Source organism: Leptidea sinapis, chromosome 41 (genome assembly GCF_905404315.1).
Source record: "Leptidea sinapis chromosome 41, ilLepSina1.1, whole genome shotgun sequence".
Lineage (NCBI taxonomy): Eukaryota > Metazoa > Arthropoda > Insecta > Lepidoptera > Pieridae > Leptidea > Leptidea sinapis.
The window spans coordinates 6,201,356-6,224,760 of record NC_066305.1 but is presented as its reverse complement, the minus strand read 5'-3'; the positions used below and the strand labels follow the sequence as shown (position 1 = coordinate 6,224,760).

Here is a 23,405-nt window from a genome sequence, read left to right as displayed (position 1 = left end):
ATACAAAAGACACCCAAAACTAATATTTTTTATATACACAACAACCATACAGCGTGTATTATTCTGTCTGCAAAATATTTTAATGGGTGACACATTACAAACACTGAACGAAATAGACAACATTGAAATATCCAACTCAGTTGAATGTGATTGCTCCAGTCTCTCTCATCACATTGCTGTAAAGAAAAGTGACTACCATATTTTCACAAAACATCAGGAGTATTTATCGTAATTTTCATGACTTTGTGATAATGTTATCTACTCTAAATTTTGAGCCCGATGTATTAATTTTAACAGAGTGCAGATTAAGCTCTAATAAACCCATTCCCCAACTTAATAATTATAACTCCTATATAACTACACGTCAATTGAATCAAAATGATGGGGTAACGATATATGTAAAAAAGTCACTTAAACCAATAATCCAAGAAATACAGTATATTCTAGCTTAATACGTTGTCGACCTACGGTATACTACCAGGTCATATATTACTCTAGTAGTAGAGAACGGAACTGCCTGGTTCACTTTATGTTGAGAATCAATAGAAAAAAAACGTCAGCTTCTATTGCTATTTTGCAAACAACAATCACTGGTCACTACACAACATTTTTATCACTATCCAAAATAAAAAATGATGAATCTGTTAATAAATTTACAACTACAGTACACTATGAAAAAGCCCTAAGGTATTTACAAGAAAAAAATATCTCTGACTTAATATTCTGTGACGATCCTAATTTACTTACCGACCTTTTAATTCAGAAACTAGTTGACGCCATTAAAACCAACTCTACTACTACTATAATTCCAAATAGTAAACGTGTAATCAAGCCATGGATTACCTCGGGAATACTTCGATGTATCAAAAACCGTAACAAGCTACAAAAACATTCTAGGAAAGACCCACATAATACAATTTTAAAATTAACTTATTGTCGATATACGAATTATTGCATATTAATCATTAAAAAATTAAAAAGGAAATATGAGAGTGAACTTCTTACTAAATCATTAAAAAACACAAAGTTACTATGGAACAATGTAAAATATATAACTTACACAAATAAACAAAAAAATCAGAGTACAGAATTATTAACTATTAAAAAGACTCCAGATCAATCAGTGAATTTTGTAAATGAGTACTTTGTGAACATTGGCAAAGACTTAGCTCAGCAAATTCAGCCTAAATCAAAAACCTTCCCTGTCGTACCGCCCAATACATCTCCACAAATAAATTCTTTTGTACAATTAGATACTGATCCAGTGGAAGTGGAAAGAATTTTGAATGGCTTAAAATCAGATAGCGCTCCAGGATGGGACAATATCACGACTAGATTTCTAAAGTATACTAGCAGTGAAGTTGTTCCCATCATTACTCACTTGGCTAACCTCTGTTTCAAAACGGGCATATTTCCAGCAGCATTGAAACAGTCCATTATTACTCCGGTACACAAGGGTGGGAGCAGAGATGATGTTAATAATTAAAAGACCTATCTCGATCTTACCCGCCATGTCTAAAGTCCTAGAAAAAATAATTAATGCAAGGCTCGTATATTTTCTAGATAAATTTAAAATTTTATCGTCTACACAGTTTGGGTTTAGACATGGAGTTTCCACCGAGGATGCAGTTACAGCACTTAGCTCGCTTATAACTCAGAGTGTAGACGAAGGTACCAAGTGTCTGACTGTATTTATAGATTTAAAAAAAGCCTTCGATACTGTTTCTGTCCCAACCCTTGTGTCCAAGTTACAATAAATTGGAATACGAGGAACCCGTCTAAAATTATTCAAATACTACCTATGTAATAGAAAACAGAGGGTCAAGATAGCATCCTATACTAGCAGCGACGCAGATGTGTCATTTGGCGTGCCTCAGGGAAGCGTGTTAGGCCCAACATTATTCTTGATATATATTAATGACCTCTGTAACCTCCAAGTCACAAACGCAAAAATCTTCTCCTATGCCGATGATACTGCTGTCTTTCATGGGAAGACTTGGTCTGAAGCAAAGGATATTTTTTTTTTTATGGAATAGGAGGACAAACAAGCGTACGGGTCACCTGGTGTTAAGTGATCACCGCCGCCCACACTCTCCTGCAACACCAGAGGAATCACAAGAGCGTTGCCGGCCTTTAAGGAAGGTGTACGCGCTTTTCTTGAAGATACCCATGTCGTATCGTCCCGGAAACACCGCACAAGGAAGCTCATTCCACAGCTTCGTGGTACGAGGAAGAAAGCTCCTTGAAAACCGCACTGTGGAGGACCGCCACACATCCAGATGGTGGGGATGATATCGTAACTTGTGGCGTGTCGTGCGAAGGTGAAATTCGGCGGCAGGAATCAGGTTGGACAGCTCTTCGGAACACTCCCCGTGATAAGTGCGGTAGAAGACACACAATGAAGCGACGTCTCTACGCAACGCCAAGTGATCCAGCCGTTCACAGAGTACTGGGTCCCCGACAATTCGAGCTGCTCTGCGTTGCACGCGGTCAAATGGATCGAGCTGATACTGGGGTGCGCCCGATGTGCCCCTGGATGACAGCAATACTCCATGTGAGGCCGGACCTGCGCTTTGTAGAGCGCTAGAATGTGGGCCGGCTTGAAGTATTGCCGTGCTCTATTTATGACGCCCAGTTTCTTTGAAGCCAGTTTGGCTTTGCCCTCCAGATGGCCACGGAATTAGCAATTGCTCGAGATTTCGAGACCCAGTATTCCGATACTAGGCGAGGCTTTAAGGGAAGTGTTCTCGAAGAGCGGTGATACGGCAAATGGGGTTTTTTTAGTGGTAAACGCGCAAACTTGAGTCTACTGGGGGTTAAATTGGACAAGGTTCAACTTACCCCATTCCGCGACCTTCTCGAGAGAGGACTCGATAGAAGACACAAGTTTCTCCCGGCACTGGTCGACGTTTTCCCGAGAGAGACCTGCATGGCCCGTGTATACGGCATCACCAGTGCTGTCGTCTGCATAGCAATGCATGTTGGCGGTGTCCAACATATCATTGATATGCAGAAGAAACAGCGTGGGAGATAGCACACAGCCTTGGGGCACTCCAGCGTTCACGGGCTTGGGATTCGAGCAATAACCGTCGATAAGGACCTGTATGCTGCGCCCAGTGAGGAAGCTGGAGGTCCACTTGCATAAGCTCTCGGGAAGCCCAAATGATGGAAGTTTTGCGAGGAGCGCCTTGTGCCATACACGATCAAAGGCCTTCGCTATATCCAGACCAACTGCCAGGCCTTCCCCCTTGCTTTCAATAGCCGCCGCCCATCTGTGTGTTAGGTATACCAGAAGATCGCCAGTCGACCGACCATGGCGAAAGCCGTACTGCCGGTCGTTGATCAACTGGTGACCCTCAAGGTATACCAAGAGCTGGCGGTTAATTATGCTCTCCATAATTTTGGAGAGTAGGGAGGTAATAGCAATAGGCCTGTAGTTTGCCGGATCCGAACTGTCTCCTTTTTTTGGGATCGGATGGACAAGGGCTGACTTCCATGAATCAGGGTCTACGCCTTTTGAATAAGAGTGCCGGAATAAACGCGTTAGCACCGGCGTCAACTCAGGGGCACACGTTCTAAGCACGATTGGAGAAATGCCATCCGGCCCGCTCGACTTCCTGACGTCCAACGAAAACAGAGCTCGCCTAACAGTTTTCTGTCGGAACTGTACTTCAGGCATGGAGCTCTGACACCGCGGGATGGTCGGCGGTGTTTTTCCGTTGTCGTCAAGAGTCGAGTTGGAGGAAAAAAGAGTGCACAGGAGATCGGCTTTCTCTTTTGCCGTATGGGCCAGGGTGTCATTTGCAACGGCGGCATGGACGGCTGGTTGAAGTTACCAAGAGCAGCTTTCGACAACGACCAGAACTTGCATGTTCCGGTCGGGTAACTGGAAAGCTGCTCGCCAATTTTGACGACGTGCTTAGACTTCGCACGGGCGATTTGCCGCTTAAAAAATCTGGAGGCACGGTTATATTTCCTCTTCAGAACTTTGCAGTTCGGATCCTTTGAGCCCAGCGCCGCAACCCAAGTTCGATACGCCTGTTTTTTGCAGTCAGATGCTGCTTTAACTGACGCATCGAACCAGGGCTGTGATCTGCCACCGATCGGTACTACAGAGCTTGGTATAAAAATATCCATGCCCTGCAGTATTACATCGGCTACTGCAACGGCGCAGGCACTAGGATCATCCGAAAGGAAACAAACCCTGCCCCAAGGGTAGGATGCAAAAAAGGAACGCATCCTATCCCAATCTGCTGACTTGTAGTGCCAAACGCGGCGGGTCGCTGGTGGTCTGCGACGTTGGCGTCGGATAGGCACTACACTCCTGACCAGGCAATGGTCGGACGTTCCGAGAGGGGCGTCGACAGAGACCTGGTAACCATCGGGATGTGTAGTCAGCAGAAGATCTAATAAGGACGGCATGTGGCTATCCACATCCGGGAGCCGCGTCGGCGACTCAACCAATTGGGACAGACCATACGCCAATGCAAAATTATGCACAGATCGCCCTGCGTAGTCTGTGGTACGTGATCCAAGCCATTCGGCATTGTGCCCGTTGAAATCACCCAAGACTACGATTTCAGCGGAGGGGATCTGAGCAAGCACGTCATCAAATGCCGCTTGAACGCAGCCCATGAGGTGATCCGTTTCTGCGTTACCACTATGGGACCTGTAGACACACGCATAGATGCGGACGCGGTCCTCTAAATCTACGCGGAGCCAGAGAGTAGACAGGCCCCTACCCTCAAAATTGCCGAGACGGCGACAGCAGATATCCTCCCTAACGTACACACATACCCCGGCATGAGGCATGAAATTATGCTCAATTTTGTACCCGGGGTACGTTAAATATGACGTATCGCTAGGTCGAGATATCTGCGTCTCCGTAAGGAAACACAAGGCCGGCTGCGCCGTCTCAAGGTGGTGGTGGACGGCGTTTAAGTTGGAGTGAATTCCCCGGATGTTACAAAAGTCCACATTAAGCGTGGAGCGGGGTGCCGTGGTGTTGCTGCCCTGTTTGTCCTGTGACATACGCGGTACTGTGCCCTCCCCAGAATACGAGGGGCAGCCCGAGCGCGAATGCTCGGGGAGGGATTCTCCGGCTCTACAAGAGCCGGTACCCTCCTGGGGTAATTTATTTTTTAGGACCGCTCTCATATTTTGTTGGGGGGGGGGAAAGGACGGGGGGGAATGGCCTCCGGTCCTCGACACTAACCTATGCGAAACATAGCGGCACTAGGCCGCTACTTCACGCCGGTATTCTGTGCGAGTGTGGTAAGTAACCCGGTCGAGTCTGGCCCGATTGTGCTGACGTCATAAGACAGCAGCGTGACTCTCCCACTAATATAGGATAGTGCTGAGAAGGGCATGTCACAAATTTATGATTGGCTTAAAGACAATCTTCTTAGCTTAAACACAGCTAAGACTAATTGTATATATTTTAGGATATCTAATCGTTCACAACCAAATAAAAATTTTAATATCAAAATACATTCTTGTGAAAAAATGTTAAATAACTGCACGTGTCCAATTATTGAAAAAGTCTCACATACAAAATATCTTGGTGTCATTATTGATCAAAAGCTTAACTGGTACCAACACATTGAACACGTCACTGGAAGAATTAGAAAACTGGGATGGATATTCAAAACACTCAGATATGTCGCTTTAAAATCTATAGTAAATGAATCAGGCACCAGCAGAAATATTTTAAATGAAATTTATATTGCACTAGCGCAATCTGTGCTAGTTAATTGTATCCCCGTGTGGGGCGGCGCTGCTAAATCCAAATTAATTGAATTGGAACGTGGACAAAGGAGCCTAATAAAAAACATGTATTTCAAAAAGACACGATATCCTACTGAAAGACTATACAATATTAGTAAGTAACTTTTTACCTGTTAGAAAATTATATATTATTGCTATAGTTTTAAAAACATTTAAAACTCTTCCATATGATCCAAGCATTTTATTAAAAAGGAGATTGGATATTATTGCAAAAATTCCTGGAACCGGATTCGCAAATCGCCAGTACAGCAAGCTCTCAGCCATGCTTTATAATAGGGTTAACAAGGAAATATATATCCATTCAAAACCACTTTATGAATGTAAAAAAATGCTAGTAAGTTGGATAAATTCACACACTTATACAGAAACTGAAGAACTTTTAACACAATCATAATATTATTAATTTAACATTCATTCATTTGATCACAAACACACATTGACTCACACACACTTCATAATACCTCTCACACCTTATTTCTTACTATACATAGTTTTTAGATATACTTCTTAGTATTTAGAGTTTGATTGTCTGTAAATAATGTAATAAATATTAATAAGCTATGAAAGAGCGGAGTCTTCTAACACAGGCGCTATAGTGCCTTAAAGGAGGCTCCAATCATGCATATTGATTAATGTACATACTTGCTAAGGAAACTAAACATTTTGTATTTTGTATTTGTATTTGTAAAGTTCAAAATCCATATTGCCAGTGTCATTTGTAAATTTGATTGAATATTTTTACACAAAGAGTATTAACATTTCACATATTGTTTCTTTCTCTCTGTTGTGTGCTCTCCATTCTGTAAAAATGAACTGCATATTTTATTCAAATAAATATAACAAAATAATCTATAGTGAATGTCAAATAAACGTAATAGAAATATATAGTCATTGTGAGAATTATTAATTTATTAACAGCTTTGGTAACAAGTCCCTTAAGATTTTATTTCCACATCGTATTATTATTGTTGTTATTGTCCAAGTTAGACATAGTATAGGCCTTTACTATGGGCTACTAACATCTATGACTCTAAAAAAATATTCAAAATCATCATACAGTTAATGTTTGCTCTTACGGGACTTTGAACCCGGGACCTTTATTATTTTAGCAATTTAATCTAAATTTGCGTGTGCCAAGTATAATTTGCATGCGACAAATAAACTTTTCGCACTCAAACAACAGTTTCATTTCCGAAAAATCTCACGCGTAATTATAAAATGGGCAAACGGCTCTTTTTCAACCGCAAAAGCGAGTGCCAAGATACTAATTTTCCCGCATGAGTAATACAAGAAATAGTAACGCATTAAGTCCACCATTACTTACAGGTGACGAAGCGACGGTCGCGCCTCAAGAGGAGATTGAAGACCTCGTGATACAGTTATGTGAACTGGTCAACGAAAAGAACGACCTGTTCAGAAAACAGACAGAGCTTATGTTTATGTAAGTCAAAATAATATTATCATCATCATCACGTCCTGCGCTGCCCTCATCCAACGTATTCCGCCGATCTAGACAAGATGATCGGTCCATCTTGTGGGGGGCCTACCAACACTGCGTCTTCCGGTATTGATTAATTAATCACATTATATTCATGAGTAAATCGAGCTATGCCTAATGTTAACAGCAGGAACAAAAACAAACTTGTTATGCCTACTGCTCAGTTAAGTTGAGTTAGTAAGTCCTGTTGAGCGATGTATATGCTTTTATCTACTCCCATGCTTTAAATCATCTATTAAAGATTCTGAAACAGTTAGCTTATGGCCAACATTAAAACACCCAATGTTCTAATAACCATTACATAATCTACACGAGTCTTGTAATGTTGTACTGAATTTCATAACAAGATGAACAACAACATGGATTTTTTTTTCGATTCCTTCATGCGCAAAGAGTATCAACAAACAGCCACATTCTTATTGCTCGATGCGTGGTATCTGTATGAATTTCAAAAAAAGAAAATTTTCGTTTACGCGCGTTCCACACTACTAGAACGTGGCGCGCCGTAAAAAAAAGTAGGTTATTCGAATCCCCGGCATTTTTATTGTTTTGCTTACAAAAAATGAGCGATTCATTTTAAACGCTGCAAAAGAACATTATATTCGAGTGAATTTTAATTATTGCACTATACAAAATGTAAATTACTACTAAAATGAATAATTATTTCATTAATACTTAGTTTATTTGTATATAATAAGTCATGAATGATATTAGATTACTACTAGAACTGTTGTTTTAATGTTAGCAGTGAGCTAACTGTTTCAGAATCTTTTTGAGGATTCATATTCTGGGTGTAGATAAAGTCTTGTATGCAACTGTTGATAATAAGGTATTAAAACACTCATGTGATACTATTATCACACTCGGCGAAATTTAATTAAAAAAAAAGAAACTCGAGGAGTTTCTTGTTCCTAGTTACGCCTGTTCTTTTCAGGTCTGAGGCATACATTGAAATGGGTGATAGTTTTTACATTAAATAATAGGTGATTTTAAATAGTATCTGACTATACTATGATGACTATATCAGTGATGTGACATCAGCTGGGAAGTCTGTTCATCGCACTATTTAATACCAAAATGAACACGTAGTGTTTGCGACGTTGCCGCTCTGTTGTCCAACGCGCACAGGACCGGTGCCGCGCTATTGCCGCACCGCACGATTTGTATGAAAAAAAAGGATGGTCCGTGCGCAGTACTAATTTTATTAATCATAAAACTTGACGGAGCAACACAACAATTTATTAATAAGAATGTGTACCTACAGATGTAACATTTTGATAAGAAATTTGTTATGAGCTAATCCTGATAGTATATCGATACAATAATGTTATCTTCCAGACGCAGACAACAAAGGCTTGAACAAGAGCAGGCTGATATCGAACATGAAATTAGGGTTCTGCAGTCGCGGCCCTCTATTAACCGCACAGATGCTGACAAAGTAAGTGACAGATGTGATTACCACCACATGAGTTTATGAAAATATATCTGAATAAATTAAAAACGCAATCCAATGTGTTTTACCTGTTTACTACTAAACACTGCAAGGCATCTAAAACATAACAGCTCTGCTACCGTAAAAAGTTGTGAGATGTAATATACCAAGCCGGTCAATTTATTTAGGCCCTACTTAAGGGTATGTGATTCCATAATTTTAAATTTATGTGAATTAAAGCTTTTGTCATTGGTTGATACTGTTAGAGTCGCGAGGAACACTTGGTGTGCCGCCTGGTTGAGATAGTGCGGCTCAGGGACGAGTTGGTGCAGCAGATTGACGCGGAGCGACGGCGGGAGAGACAGGAAGACCTCGCAATAGCGGCGTCCATCGCTAGTAAGAGAGGTAACAATGAAATGATTTTATAGAATAGAATAGTATTATTTACCATAGGGAGTGACAATAACATATTGCAACAACACTTGGTAAACGTCATGAAGTATATCAGTCTGTAAAGGGGCTTTGACATGGAGAGAAGAACTGACAAGAAACTCGAAAGCTTTTAAATAACATAGTAACAAAATTGCTTAGCCTACTTAAATCTTATTTATAAAATTCTCATGTCCCGGTGTTTGTTACCAAACTCCTCCGAAACGGCTAAACCAATTTGTCTGAATATCGTTTGTATATCGGGTAGGTCTGAGAATCGACCCCCAAGTAAATATTTTACAACTTCTCATTTTCACCCGTCTACGATCGACACCTATTTTTGTAACGCGATTTTAATATTATTCTATTCCATCCTCAGAAACGCAATAGAGTTACAAGATGTCAATTTAATATTATGATTATTGTACGATATATTGCATTATTACGATAATTTATTTGTACGATATATTTAGTAGGTCTAAAAATCGGTGTTCATCTATTTTTTATACCCCAATAATTTGAATTGTTGAATTTTTTATTACTTTATATGACAATACAACGTTTCCTGGGTCAGCTAGTAATTACTGTACAATTTTAAGTGGCCAGTGCAGAGGCAGACAATAACCATACATCATTATATAATGTACTAAACTGTAGTACTCCTTCTTTGTCAAGTATGCTTTAATATATATTACATGTTCCTGTTTTAACATTTTCTCTTATCATAAATATGTAGATACAGATTATTTCTTGTTATTTGGTTGAGTTCTTGTAGCAGGCTTGGCAGGCTCGCTTGAATGTCTTTATAATATTGCCGAGGGAGGTGATGGCTGATCCATTCATCATGCTCCTTAACGGGCGCCGCAAGTAGGAAGGAAGTAGGTGGCCGCGTGTTGTTAAATTTTAAAGTTATCTTATATATTTATAGAGTGATATTATATGTATATATTTGTTTGCGGGATGAATATAAATAAATAAAACATACTTTTTTTAAATGAAAATAAGAGACAAGACGAGCAGGACGTTCATCTGATGAAAAGTGATCCGCCATGCCCATTACAATACAGTGCCGCTCGGGATTCTTAAAAAACTCAAAAATTCTGAACGGCACTACGATTGCGCTCGTCACCTTGAGACATAATATGTTTAGTCTCATCTGCCCAGTAATTTTACTAGTTTACACATTACTGCTTCACGGCAGAAATAGGCACCGTTGTGGTACCCATAATCTAGCTGGCATCCTGTGCAAAGGAGCCTCCCACTGGCACATACTGTTTTATGTCTATTTCCTATAACCTGTATAGATACACTCGACTATATTTATATGGTAATATGTAATGAGACGAGCAAGCCGAAGATATGCCTATCTATTACAGAGTAATGTCGCTCGGGCTTACTTTAAAGCTTCTTATTCTGACCCGCACTGCTATTGCCTTACCTTGACACATAGTTGTTGTTAAATATCTTTCTTGATGACAAAGGCGCCACTTGGTACCCATCTAGCCGGCATCCTGGGCCAAGAAGCTCCCACTGGTATAATATTAAAATCAATCCATAGCCATGACTTCTATTAACTTCCACTAAAAGTGACAAACTTATTTAAACGAGGATGCATTGATTTTATTGTATAACATGAATAATTTGTATTTCCAGCGCAAAGAAACAGTGACTCCAACAGTTCCTCAATAAAATCATCTGATGTGGTTGCACCGGTCAAGAAGAACAAAGTCAAAGACAAAGTGAAAAAGCAGCTGAAAAAGGCTAAGCATTCTCTTATCTCTAAGAAAAAGGACGAAGATAAAAAACAAAACAAGTGATTACAGAGATACAGAAGAAACTACATGTAAGAAGATACGGTAAAGACATATTGTACATAATGTATCGATTGTACTAAAAGTACTTAATAGCAAAGACTGAGACATTCCACTAGAGCTTTTTGTAAAATTATGTTATTGTTATTGAAAGTGCACAAAGCATACTACAACTACAACTTGCACAAATCAACTTGGCACTTGAGAGGAATGTCCTTTCTCTCGGCCCCATCTGTGTCCCCCTATCTAAAAAAAATGTCTGTCAAATGCAATCATTGAGCAGATAGCCTTAAACTACTCATTTCTGAGCAACTTAAAACAAAACGAAGCTATATAGTCATATGTCCGATATCCAATAACAATGGTATTGTAGTGAGGCATATAAATACTATTAATGATGGTTTGACATTTCTTATTCATTAACTATTATTTTAATTTTTTCTTGTATCTTATTACTGATTTTTAACAATAATTAAAACAAAAAAGTTTATCTCAACATTTGGGCACCCCAAATTTTCTGTCGGGGTGTATAGTCGCGGGTATACATAATAAAATTAAATTTTTATCATAAGTAATGTGGTCTTATACCATTTTTCAAATGTCATGTCCAAAAATTGTGGCCTGGTTTCGGGCTGTCAATGAAATTTGAGACATGTATTGTATTGTACAAGACATTGACAAAATTGAAATATACATCACGTAAATACTGTGTAGAGAAAATTAGAGATTCTCGAGAAAAAGTCCGGATAGATATTTTTAGTATACAATTTCATTAAACTTACGATATTAATGTCTAATCTATTGTCGTGAATAGGTGCCAAGTTCATTTGGGCGGGTTGTATTAACATATTTTTTTTATATTTTGCGTATTTATAGTATTAATCTTTTGTTAAAAATCTAATTATTTTATATAGATTTATCGATTATATTATTATAGTTATGTATTCAGAGATTTAGATTTAAATTGCATAAAGATCAAATCGCTACTTATATTAGGATTAAAATAGATGATTCGTAATAGATTTACCTACAGATTAGAATTTAACAGTATCTTAAAAATTTATAAGCTTTGCAGTATTTCTCATGAATCTCAGCATGCATGATAAAATTCAATGTATCATTAGAGATTATTATGTTGCAACTGACACATTTTCTTGACCCAACAACAATTTGCTAGCTATTGCTATAGCTTATTTTTTTTTCACCATAGCTTATAAGTTAACTACTAACTACTTTTATAATAATTTCGCACTGACTAGTAATATTGACATTACTGTAATCTGTAGATTGAATGAGAAATCTGGTAACAAGCGTCTGAGATTGAGAATGTGTTTTCTGGATAGTACGAGTAAATAAATCTCGAGACTTTTTTGCATTTGTGTGTGTATGTGTGTACGGTCAGCACATAAATAATTAATCCCATACTTTTACATTTTTTTATGAATTATAATTTTTATAAGAGTTATAACGATATGTCAGTAGTGAATAATAAATAATATTAAACGAAATTTATTCAACGCCAAACATTTCACTCTCATCCTCATCTTCACTTTCATCAGAATCACTTTTGTGTTAACTGCAATTTGATCTGATATTATATCTAATGTCTAATCCGTGCCATGAAATTTCTAATAACTTTAGAGTAATAACACTGAAAAATAAATATTATAAACCATAAGACTAAACCACAAATAAATCAATTCATTCATTTATTAACTAAAAGCAAATAGTCAGACCTCACAACAATTAGCAATGCTTATAAATATAATTATTATTTCGCATTCACCATTGATTTAGATTTTTAATATATTTTCTTCTTCAAAATGTAGCGAACCTCTTTTTTCTGACTGTACAAGGATATTCAAATTCCAGGTTTAGAATTCCTGTAAATATACAAATGCAAAAACGTCTCCAAAGTAATTTACCTATATTTAAAAAGGGTTTTTTTTACAATAATATACAATGACGTATTATGCACATACTCTCTGTTACATAATCTCTGGATCTGACGTCAATGACGTCACATCGTTGCTTTGTTACGGTGCACAATACAAGCATCACTGGGATATTTTAATTAATAAATAAACAGTGACTTAATTTATCAGTTGTAACAGATTGATGAAAAAGTTTTGTGTTGTGATACTGTTTATTATTATTATTATAATGATGAAAAATCAATGAAAGAGTCTGGATTATTTAAAAAAAAGTATTCATTTTTCTGACAGTACTAATGTAGCCACATTGAACAAAAGAACTACAGAACTATTAACAACAATAGTCAAAACGTAACAAAGAAAACAGTGATAGCACGAAAGTATCACGACATGTACGTAACGGTAATGATACTGCAAACCGTACTGATACAACAGGACGATCGCTACGGGGTGAAAGGGGAACGGGAGGGGGATTCACGTTCCAGCGAGATCCAGAGATAATGTGGCCGTGTAGTATAAGGACATATAATACTTCGCTGTCTTTTGTCCTTAGTCTTGTGTCAAATGTCACTGTCCGAAACGGATTCTAAATTCAACATAATATTATGTAACCCAAGCTGAATAAATGTTTTAAATGGCTCATTATTGACCAAGAGTAGTTTAAACAACTGGAGTAAATGCAGCAATGTATAGATATAGCAGTCGAAGCTTAATATGGTGTAATTTTTGGCGTGTTCCATATTTCGGCTTTGTTTTGTACGACGTGATTTGTCTATATTTATAGAATGTCATTGATTATGCACTACTTATGAAGTTTGAAGTGCCATGGAGTATTTGAGAATGTTCACAAAATAATATCATGCCCATCAAACATTGAAGCTGACAAAATAAGCACAATAAACAGTATATAACAAAAAAATATATTTAACTACATATATTTGTACTAACACAGTAACATAATACTTAAGTTACATTATATACTTGATGCAGCTAAACTCAATAACACTTTCCCAATTTGGCATATAAAGTCTTCTTATGGCATATAAACACTGACCTCTACTATTTACCACTGGACTGGCGGCTGTCAAAGTTTATGCCTGTTTGATATTCGCCATTTTGGCGCTGTTGGCCATGTAGCGAGAGTCTGCAGTACTAAAACTAGTGATGACAACCTCAGCAAACATCGATAGATGGTGGGAAACTGTTCAAAAAAAATATTGTGTTCTTTATTACGTTGACTCTTGAAGTATGAATAACACGGAAAACATACGAAATTAATTCAAAATGCAAATTACTTCAGAGTATTGTACGTTCCTTTGCAGCCGTTTGTATTATACGTCAAAATTAGTTCTCCGGACGCTCGCTAGTGACGCTTCAAATAGGTACAAAAAAATTGCTGTCAAACATATGGAACAACATATGGCCTGTCCAGTGGTATTTGTACAGGCATATAATATATATAATAATATAGTGGTTTTATGACTTTGTATTTGTTTCAGAGATTTTAACTGGCATTAGAAGATACTTAAAGTACCTATTGAAATTTTTCTTAGAATTTTTTGTACAATTTACATATTTTTTCATTTAGAGTTTTTATATCGATGGGTAGACAGAAAAAAAAATGCTGAAATACATTCAGTACAAATTTGTTACTACTTATATTAAGATCCTTTAATGGTCCTTGCGCATTTTATTTATATCAATTAAGTATTTGTTTTGTAATATGTCCTCGATTTAAATTTTGATTCATAGAAGTTTGAAATATTATATAACCTACAATGGATATTATAATAACAGGGTTGCTTTTTTAAATACTCAATAATTATATAGTTTGTTTTCGACAGGGTGTAACACAATAGTAACTTAGAATATTATATTAAAGGATAACAGTTTAAAATCATGTAATATAACATATTTTCTATTATTTGATATGAAACTAAAACGGCACAAATGCACAAATATATATATTGTTATCACTGCATTTTTATTTTATTGGTTTAACCTCAAAAACCAATTTGATGGAGCTATTTTATTAGCTCTGGCTGTAGAGTACTAAATGTGGACTTTGAGGTGATCTTGAAGTAATGTATAGCCGTGAATCTCCAGGTAGGTTGCACTTAAATATAGTGCTAGTTATAAAGAACTAGACTCCAAATCGCGTACTATAAAATGTCGTCAAAAAATGTCCGAACGGCGTTGTTTATAAGTGTAAATTAACTTCTTTAGACAACAATAAAACATTCATTCAAATTAACACCTTATTTCGTGGCAGTAATGTTCAAAGTCTATTGTATATGCTCATAAGAAGCTCGTTCATTATGGTGCGAAGTGGCGCCGCCTATTTTGTATTAGCAATTGAAATGTCAAAAACGTCAAGTTACTTACATAATTTTGTAAAAGGGGCTCCATCCTTTTTAAGTTTGGATATGGTGTTATTTGGACAGTTTTTCACTCAACACTCTCATTGCGTGGCGTTGTATTCAAAGCGCAGTCAAAACACAATTGAATGAAAACTCTACCTAATAGATGCGTAGGCAGAGTTTTGCTTCAGACAATTTTTAATTATTGTGAGTCTAGTTGTTTATTGTACGTTAATAGCTTATTATTATTAGTTTCTAATATTATTTTACTATCATCAAACTGATAATAACCTAAATCTGAACAACAGATACCTTGTCACTTCAAGAAATATAAGCTCTAAAATAAGCTACCACGTTACTCTGCTATGAGCTTTTTTTATCCTTATTTATGGGCAAACGGGCAAGAGACTCACGTGATAGGAAGTGAAAGACGAACCGCTCATGGATATCAGCAATACCGAAGGTCAAAGGATGCATTTCCTGGTCTTTATGGTAGGAGTATGCTCAAAGGTTCGCGGAACACTACAGCCTTCACAATACAGATCCATAAATTGGTTTTGGGGGCAAAAAGTTTCTTGGCTAACGCGCGGTTGTTACCCAGAAATGTTGCCAGACGTCAATGTGATGTGGAATTTCGCATTTTGAAGTAATATCCTGTAGTGAAAATGGGCTGCCCATGAAACTGAACGTCTTTGGACATAAGGTAGCACTTCCTGTGATGTATGCGGTAGAAGATGCAGAAAGATCACATCTCTCCGCGACTGGAGTTGATCTAGAGCTTTCTACCCTTGCCACTACACACATTTCAGCCTTAGTTTACGTCTAGATAGACTGTGACAGCTAATATATTATTAAAGAGTGTATTGAGTATTACAATTGCGCTCGTCACCTTGAGACATAAGATATAAGTCTCATTTGCCCAGTATTTTACTAGCTGCGGCGCCTTTCAGACCGAAAACAATAATGCTTACACAATACTGATTCACGGCAGAAACACGCACCGTTATGGTACCTACCCATAATCTAGCCGGCATCATGTGCAAAGAAGCCTCCCACTCGTATTTTAATTACTTTTTGAGACTTTGGTGCACTTCTCTTTATAAATATTTTATAATTATATAGGTACAAATTTTCTTATGTGTCAATTCACATACAATTATAATAACGTTCTTCCTGTTATTGCGTAACAGATAAACAAAATAAGAAATTACATAACGTTACACAGTTTCACGCCTGTATTCCTGAACGGTTAGGCAGAGGTGTATTTTTTCCACCCACGTTTCACTATGTTTAATTCCCATATAATAGGGCTGCTACTGAGAAATTTCTTATGAAAAACCCAATGCTTTTTCCCCGGCCTAGAAATGAAATACCTATCTATTATTAATACGAGGATGGTCTGGTGACTGATGATAGATTTTTGAATAAAGTTATCTGTGAAGAACAATTTCTCAATAGGAGCCTTATTGGATAATACATTTTTTTGTGTTAAGAAGGGACGAGACGAGCTGGACGTTCAGCGGGTGGTAATTGATATGTCCTGTCCATTATAAGGTAGTGCCGATCAAGAGTTTAGAAAAACTGAAAAATGCTGTGCGGAACTACAATTGCGCTCGTCACCTTGAGACATAAGATGTTAAGTCTCATTTGCCCGGTAATTACACCAGCTTCAGCGCCCGTCAGACCGAAGCACAATAATGCTTATACATTTTTGCTTCACGGTAGAAAAAAGTGCCGTTGTGGTTCCACCCATAATCTACAAATACAAATTTGGAATTATTTTCAATCTCAGCTGAAGAAAATTTCAAATAATCCTACATTTTAGTGCTTAGGTAATAACTTATCAAAAATGTGAACCCATTTAATTCTGAGCAACAAAAATATCTTAAATAAAAAATGGTGCAGTGTGAATACACCTTCATCTAGTCGGCATCTTTTGAGGAATTCATGTGACTGTGATTGGATAATGTCTTTCTCACATTCTCCAATCACAGAGCAGTAAACATCATGATTTGCGAAAACTTAGCACTTTAAATATTGTATTAAAATATAATTTCTGACTTCTGATAGTCATTAGAGATTAGAGTAGATAGAGTGTACCCATAAAGTTTCACCGCATATAGGTAAATATGTATACTTCACGTAAATTGATTTCATTTCGAATTTCTAGAAGATGAGATTGACAGGAGAATAAACATGACATGGACCTTACTCCAGCAAGAAATATTTAAGTCTAAGCTAAGGAAAATAAAGAGGTTTTTTACTAATATTAAAATAAATGAGTTAAATCAAACAATAACATAAAATGGTTGAATTGATTTAATCACTTGTATATTTATTGTCTAATTCAATGTGTATATTTGGTCTGATTTTACTGAGCCGTCTCCGCAAATCCTCCGACGTATGTTTTCTGGTCTTTAAAATTTGTCTTAAATCATTATGATTACTTGATTCACCGGTCTTGCTAGCAAGTCTAGACCAAACATTGGCAGTGCTTTTATTACAACTACTGGTAATTTTGTGGACTCTGCTCATTGTATTTTTACCAGAACCATCTGAGCTACTGTCTCTGGATTCCAGATCTTCATCAGCTATTATTTTTGCACCAAGCCGTGATTGCATCCTACTGTGACCGCTATTTCCACTATATTTAAATTTTTCTGATAGTACTCTGTGCTCTCTTGGAGTAAAAGAACTTTTAGAATTAATAACTTCAACAGATAACGGTGCTAATTGTCCTTCGTCTGAAGATGAATAGTTTATATTTGTATTTGGTTTTTTATTCAATTTGATTTCTTCATCATCAGCTCTCATCCGCATCCTTGGTGCTTTTGACTTCTTATTCCATTCAATATCTGAGTTACTGTCAGAATCATCAGACACATCTGCTTTAAGAGTTCTTTTTCCCAACCGCATTGCTAGCTTTTTGTTACGTGGCTTTAAAATGATTCTAGATTTGATATTATTGTCATCATTATCTTCAGCTAACCTACGGTGAAATATCTCTTGATGATCATAAACTCCCCAAGATTTGCACAGGTCACCCCATGGATTTTTCCCTATACTATCATCTATACCTGTTTGTGCATTTTTTGGTTCACTTCTTTTTCTTGACATTTGTTTATCAGCATTTGTTGCAAATCTTATTAAAATCACATCTTTTTTAGGATGGGGCATACCTTCTCTCCAGTGGTATTTGGATCTGTCCTGTAGCATTTCTATTAAGTCTTCATCTTTGATTTCTCTTGTATGGAGCAACATTGCCAGTGCTGCTGCTATGTTATCTTGACAGACAATATTACCTGTAAAAGAATTGCAGTAAAAATAATAATGCAACTCTATATAATTTTTCTATGCAACAAAAATAGTATATTATGGCTATAGTTGAGTTATACATGAGGCTCTGGGTTGTTGCCCGAGCCCTAGTAGAGGGCATAAATCAGCCGAGTGTCTAGTAAGCAAGTTGCTCTCGAGTTGCATATGCAATTTTTCAACATACATACAAGGAGTAACAAACAGATAACAGACAGACAGAACATACAAGGAATACAAAATCAAAAGATACTAACATAACTTTGTAGGAATAATTATATTATGCACTAGTGTGTAATATTATGTACAAATGTGTTATAGTTCGCTTTATAGCCCTAAGAACAACATAATGGGCTTCACTTTACCAGCAAGCATGTTGAAAAATAATTTAGGTGATTGCATATTTGTTTTAACTCATAACTACTAGAGATAAAAACTACAACAATTTTAATTAATTTGAGACTTGTTATAATTTGAGACACAAAATAGCTGTGAATGACTTCCAAACTAATTTTGTTATCAGTTATTAAATTAAAATATTTTTATACAAAATAGAATATGAAATTACTTATTGAAAGTCATATCTACCACCTGATACAAAATATATGCCTCAGACCTGAGAAGTAACTCAGCAAGCTTCTTATTTATATAGAATATTATTGAGTCACTTTTCATGATAATGTTGAAAAATCTAGTAAGACTAACTCACTGTTCCAAGAATAATCAGATATCTATCTTCAAGCTTAGACAAGAATGGGGTTTGCTTCTAAGTTTGCGCAAAAATGGAGCTTGCTATAGCCAAACTTTATATTCTGACTATAAGGATGAAGAAACTTATTTAAGGAAATTATATCTCATTTGTCTATTTAAAAATTCTTAGAGTGGGGTAAAATATAATAGTATAACTTACATGATGTATCATTCACCCATTCAAGAGAGACTGGTTTAAAATCTTCTAAATATTCGAATATATCCTTTGTATTGAGGCCATCAACACCAGTCAAATGTAGAGCATCAAGTCTAAAGTGTCTTTCATTTCCTTCTATTTCAAAATTTGTATACAACTCATCAATTTGCTTTTGTGTAACATTTCTATTTCCAGACAAATTTAAACCAAATCGTTTAGCTCGTTCTTCGAGTTTTGTAGCGTCAATACCACTAAGATGTTTAACCGTAGGCCCAATTTTATCAACCTTGAACAGCTACAAAATAAAAAAAAAACGAAATTTGGTATAAATCAAAACAGAGATAAATGTTGAGTTTTAATAATAATTTATAATAACTAACCAGTGTATCTTTCGGACTGACCGACACAATTTTTTTTTCCTCCTCGTCCATAACTATGTCACTGCCATCACTCATTTCTCCATCCTCTCTTTCGTAATCCATTATGTTATAAAGTTTTTTAAGTAATTATCGTATTCATAGTAAATTATTAATTTTTATTTGTATCATAACCACAACCTTATTTATGACAGAAAAATAAAAATTATCTAAATCTAGTCTCTTGTTTTCGTATTTTTAACTTCAAAGTTCAAACTTGAACATTGTACCAACATTGTACTGTTAATGTTAAACTTTTTATTTCCTGTTGAGCAACTAACAAGCCGAGCGAATTAACATGACACCTCGCTCGATCCACAGATCACTAGGCTCCAAAGAGAATTTAAACACTATGCTATACCATAGCTCATGACTCGATCTTGATTCTTGACAGTCTCCCTGCGAGGCCAGCCTTAGAATATTAACGCTACAATATTCAAAGGGAGAAAATAAAAAAAAAACGAAATTTGGTATAAATCAAAACAGAGATAAATGTTGAGTTTTAATAATAATTTATAATAACTAACCAGTGTATCTTTCGGACTGACCGACACAATTTTTTTTTCCTCCTCGTCCATAACTATGTCACTGCCATCACTCATTTCTCCATCCTCTCTTTCGTAATCCATTATGTTATAAAGTTTTTTAAGTAATTATCGTATTCATAGTAAATTATTAATTTTTATTTGTATCATAACCACAACCTTATTTATGACAGAAAAATAAAAATTATCTAAATCTAGTCTCTTGTTTTCGTATTTTTAACTTCAAAGTTCAAACTTGAACATTGTACCAACATTGTACTGTTAATGTTAAACTTTTTATTTCCTGTTGAGCAACTAACAAGCCGAGCGAATTAACATGACACCTCGCTCGATCCACAGATCACTAGGCTCCAAAGAGAATTTAAACACTATGCTATACCATAGCTCATGACTCGATCTTGATTCTTGACAGTCTCCCTGCGAGGCCAGCCTTAGAATATTAACGCTACAATATTCAAAGGGAGAAAAGATTGTACTTTTAGTTGTAGGTACTTGAAAGGCAGTATCGATAGAGGACTTAGTTGTTAAAATTGTTAAATTAAAACGTTAATAATTATAACAATGTTAAAAATGAATAGGAACAAAACATCGTTACATTTTAATCAAATATTTATTTATTATTACAACAAAATACAATCAGTGTTGGGGTCTCCTTTTAAGCAAAGACTTGCCTGTAGTAGGAGACCCCGCTCTTCCATAGCAAAAACATAATAACGAGGTGTAATAATAGATAAGTTGACCTTAACATATACATAATTAATTAACTAAGGGAAAAAAAATCTACTAACAATATATACTAAAAATTTATTTATTTGTAATCTAAACTTAATGTGCTGTGTGTGTGTGGGTGTGTGTATGTATGTATGTGATTGTATGTATTGGTGAGTGTGTGTGTGTTACTTTGAAAGAAAACTTAAAGATTTAGTACGTAACTATAAGTAGGTTTTCTGTGTCTTCATAATTAAATGACCTTATCCACTCAATTATTATTTTCTTGCATTCATAGTATGATTTTTCATATATATTGTTTAGTTTATTTATTTTATTATACAGTAAGGCCGCACGTTTTTCATACTGTATACTTGCAAACGATGTTTTGGTGTGAGGTACATGAGCAACAGTGTGTTTAATTCTCTTATTTAGTAATGTACTATTATAAGGAATAGTTTTATGTATTTTTAGTACCGTATGTACTATATACAACTTTCTAACTGTTTATAAGTTACTGTCAGAATAGATGCTGTGCGTGGGATGACGCCGTTTTTTAAAATACATAATTTTAATTAAAGCACGTTGCGCCCTTTCAAGTTCTAAAAATTTGGATTTTGCTGCGCCTCCCCAGATAGGTATACAATATATGAGGATAGACTGGACTAACGCTACATATATTTTATTCAGAAGATGCTTAGGCGTGTTTGCAGAATTTGAAGAATTTTCAGGAACAACGTGTCTTAAACTTCTGAAAATCCAGGTAAGTTTCCGAATTCTCTTAGTAAGTTGCTCAAGATGTGGGTACCAAGATAATCGCTGATCAATCACGATTCCTAAATATTTGGTGCTTGCAACTTTCCTTATAGTGGGGCATTCACAAGTTTTACCATATATTATGTTATCACACTTATGAACTCTAATATCAAAGTTCTTTGGCTGAGAGGGATTAGATATGCTGAAACAGATATAATTAGTCTTAACTGTATTCAGTGTTAATAAATTCATTTGTAACCAATTAGCTACATGTATTATTCCTGATTCAGCTTTTTCTCGAACCTCATTCCAAGAACTTCCGCTAAAGACAATAGCAGTATCATCAGCGTAGGATAGTATACGAGCACCTTCTATATTCATGTTGCAGAGGTCATTTATATAAATTAAAAAAAGTGTAGGACTTAGAACACTGCCCTGAGGAACCCCAAAGGATATTATCGCATCATCGCTTACATTCTCACCAACCCTTACTCTTTGTGTTCTGTGAGTGAGATAACTTCTAAATAATTTAAGCTGTGTTCCTCTTATTCCGATCTTCTCTAGTTTGTCTATAAGGTTTGGTATTGAGACGGTATCAAAGGCTTTTTTAAGGTCTAAGAATACAGAAATACATTTGTTACCTTTGTCTAATTGATCTGTCACTAAAGTTGATAAAGAAGCTACTGCATCCTCTGTCGATTTACCTCGTCTAAACCCAAACTGGAATGGAGATAATATATTAAATTTATATAAAAATTGTACCAACCAATTCAGTAGCTTTTCTATTATCTTTGAGATACACGGTAAAACAGATATAGGTCTATAGTTATTAATATCATCCGTATCCCCCCCTTTATGAATCGGTGTAATTATAGATCGCTTGAGGAGGTCAGGAAAAACACCTTTTTCAAAACATAAGTTAGCTAGATGAGTGATAACATGTACAACTTCATGACGTATGTGTTTCAAATAGCTCGTAGGTATGTTATCCCAACCCGCTGCACTAGACGACTTAAGACCAATTATAATTCTGTTTATCCCCTCTACGTCTGCCTCCAGTAAGATCATAGAATGTGGTATTGATTGATTATTGTCATTCTTTAAGGATTGCACAGAAGGTGGAATTTGTTGAGCCAGTTGTGTACCAATGTTAACAAAATAATCGTTTATGAAATTCACCGACTCTGATGCAGTATTTTTTATGTTGATTAATTCTTTTACTGCGTAGACACAGTTCACTTATCACTTCACTTTTTTTTATATAGTTAGAATTGTATTTTTAATATATTTATATAATGGTTTATAACTTCTTTTGTCTCTTAATAACTGATCAAGTGGAGGCGGGCGGGATGAAGAATCACATAAAATTTTGGAGTCACTGATTTCACTAGCCAGCACAAGTCTGTCAATCAGAAATGTTTGGCAGTCGAAAATAAGGTGGTCCATACTTCCTTCATTTGAATTGCAATGTGGGCAAATTTTATTCTCAACAATACCTAATCTTGCAAGG

The 23,405-nt window shown here is 36.1% G+C and overlaps 3 protein-coding genes across 6 annotated transcripts in view; 1 reads left to right on the top strand and 2 right to left on the bottom strand.

Moving 5' to 3' along the window:
• LOC126976639 (uncharacterized) overlaps positions 1-3,387 on the bottom strand; it is a 103,587-nt gene extending 100,200 nt beyond the window's left edge. The window contains exon 1 of the mRNA XM_050825125.1: positions 3,284-3,387. The gene's annotated coding sequence lies outside the window, so the exon portion shown is untranslated. The remainder of the gene's footprint in view (positions 1-3,283) is intronic.
• LOC126976581 (MICAL-like protein 1) overlaps positions 1-14,870 on the top strand; it is a 31,059-nt gene extending 16,189 nt beyond the window's left edge. For 2 of the 3 annotated variants that reach the window (XM_050824976.1, XM_050824974.1), the window contains exons 11-14: positions 7,114-7,228; positions 8,624-8,723; positions 8,984-9,122; positions 10,800-14,870. In XM_050824976.1, coding sequence (XP_050680933.1) covers positions 7,114-7,228; positions 8,624-8,723; positions 8,984-9,122; positions 10,800-10,963 — 518 coding nt within the window. In that variant the 3' untranslated portion in view covers positions 10,964-14,870. The remainder of the gene's footprint in view (positions 1-7,113; positions 7,229-8,623; positions 8,724-8,983; positions 9,123-10,799) is intronic. The other variant, XM_050824975.1, reaches the window with a different exon arrangement.
• A 2,682-nt stretch (positions 14,871-17,552) lies between these two features.
• Positions 17,553-20,728, bottom strand: LOC126976604 (nuclear cap-binding protein subunit 3-like). 2 transcript variants are annotated; one of them, XM_050825023.1, is made up of 4 exons: positions 20,528-20,728; positions 19,851-19,963; positions 19,474-19,765; positions 17,553-18,553 (listed from the first exon to the last, which is right to left on the bottom strand). In XM_050825023.1, the coding sequence occupies exons 2-4, from the start codon at positions 19,950-19,952 to the stop codon at positions 17,571-17,573; spliced, it is 1,377 nt and encodes a 458-aa protein (XP_050680980.1). In that variant the 5' UTR covers positions 19,953-19,963; positions 20,528-20,728; the 3' UTR covers positions 17,553-17,570. The 2 variants fall into 2 exon arrangements, with proteins under 2 accessions (XP_050680980.1, XP_050680979.1); XM_050825022.1 differs by lacking the exon at positions 19,851-19,963 and having other exon boundaries at positions 20,414-20,727.
• Positions 20,729-23,405: the final 2,677 nt, after the last annotated feature.

What these genes read in the sequence shown, in the direction of transcription:
- LOC126976604 (XM_050825023.1), bottom strand. Translation starts at nt 19,952, where the DNA reads ATGGATTACGAAAGAGAGGATGGAGAAATGAGTGATGGCAGTGACATA. An exon ending in TCAGTCCGAAAGATACACTG is followed by an intron (nt 19,766 to 19,850) that starts GTTAGTTATTAT and finishes TTTATTTTGTAG; the next exon opens with CTGTTCAAGGTTGATAAAAT. An exon ending in ATGGGTGAATGATACATCAT is followed by an intron (nt 18,554 to 19,473) that starts GTAAGTTATACT and finishes ATTCTTTTACAG; the next exon opens with GTAATATTGTCTGTCAAGAT.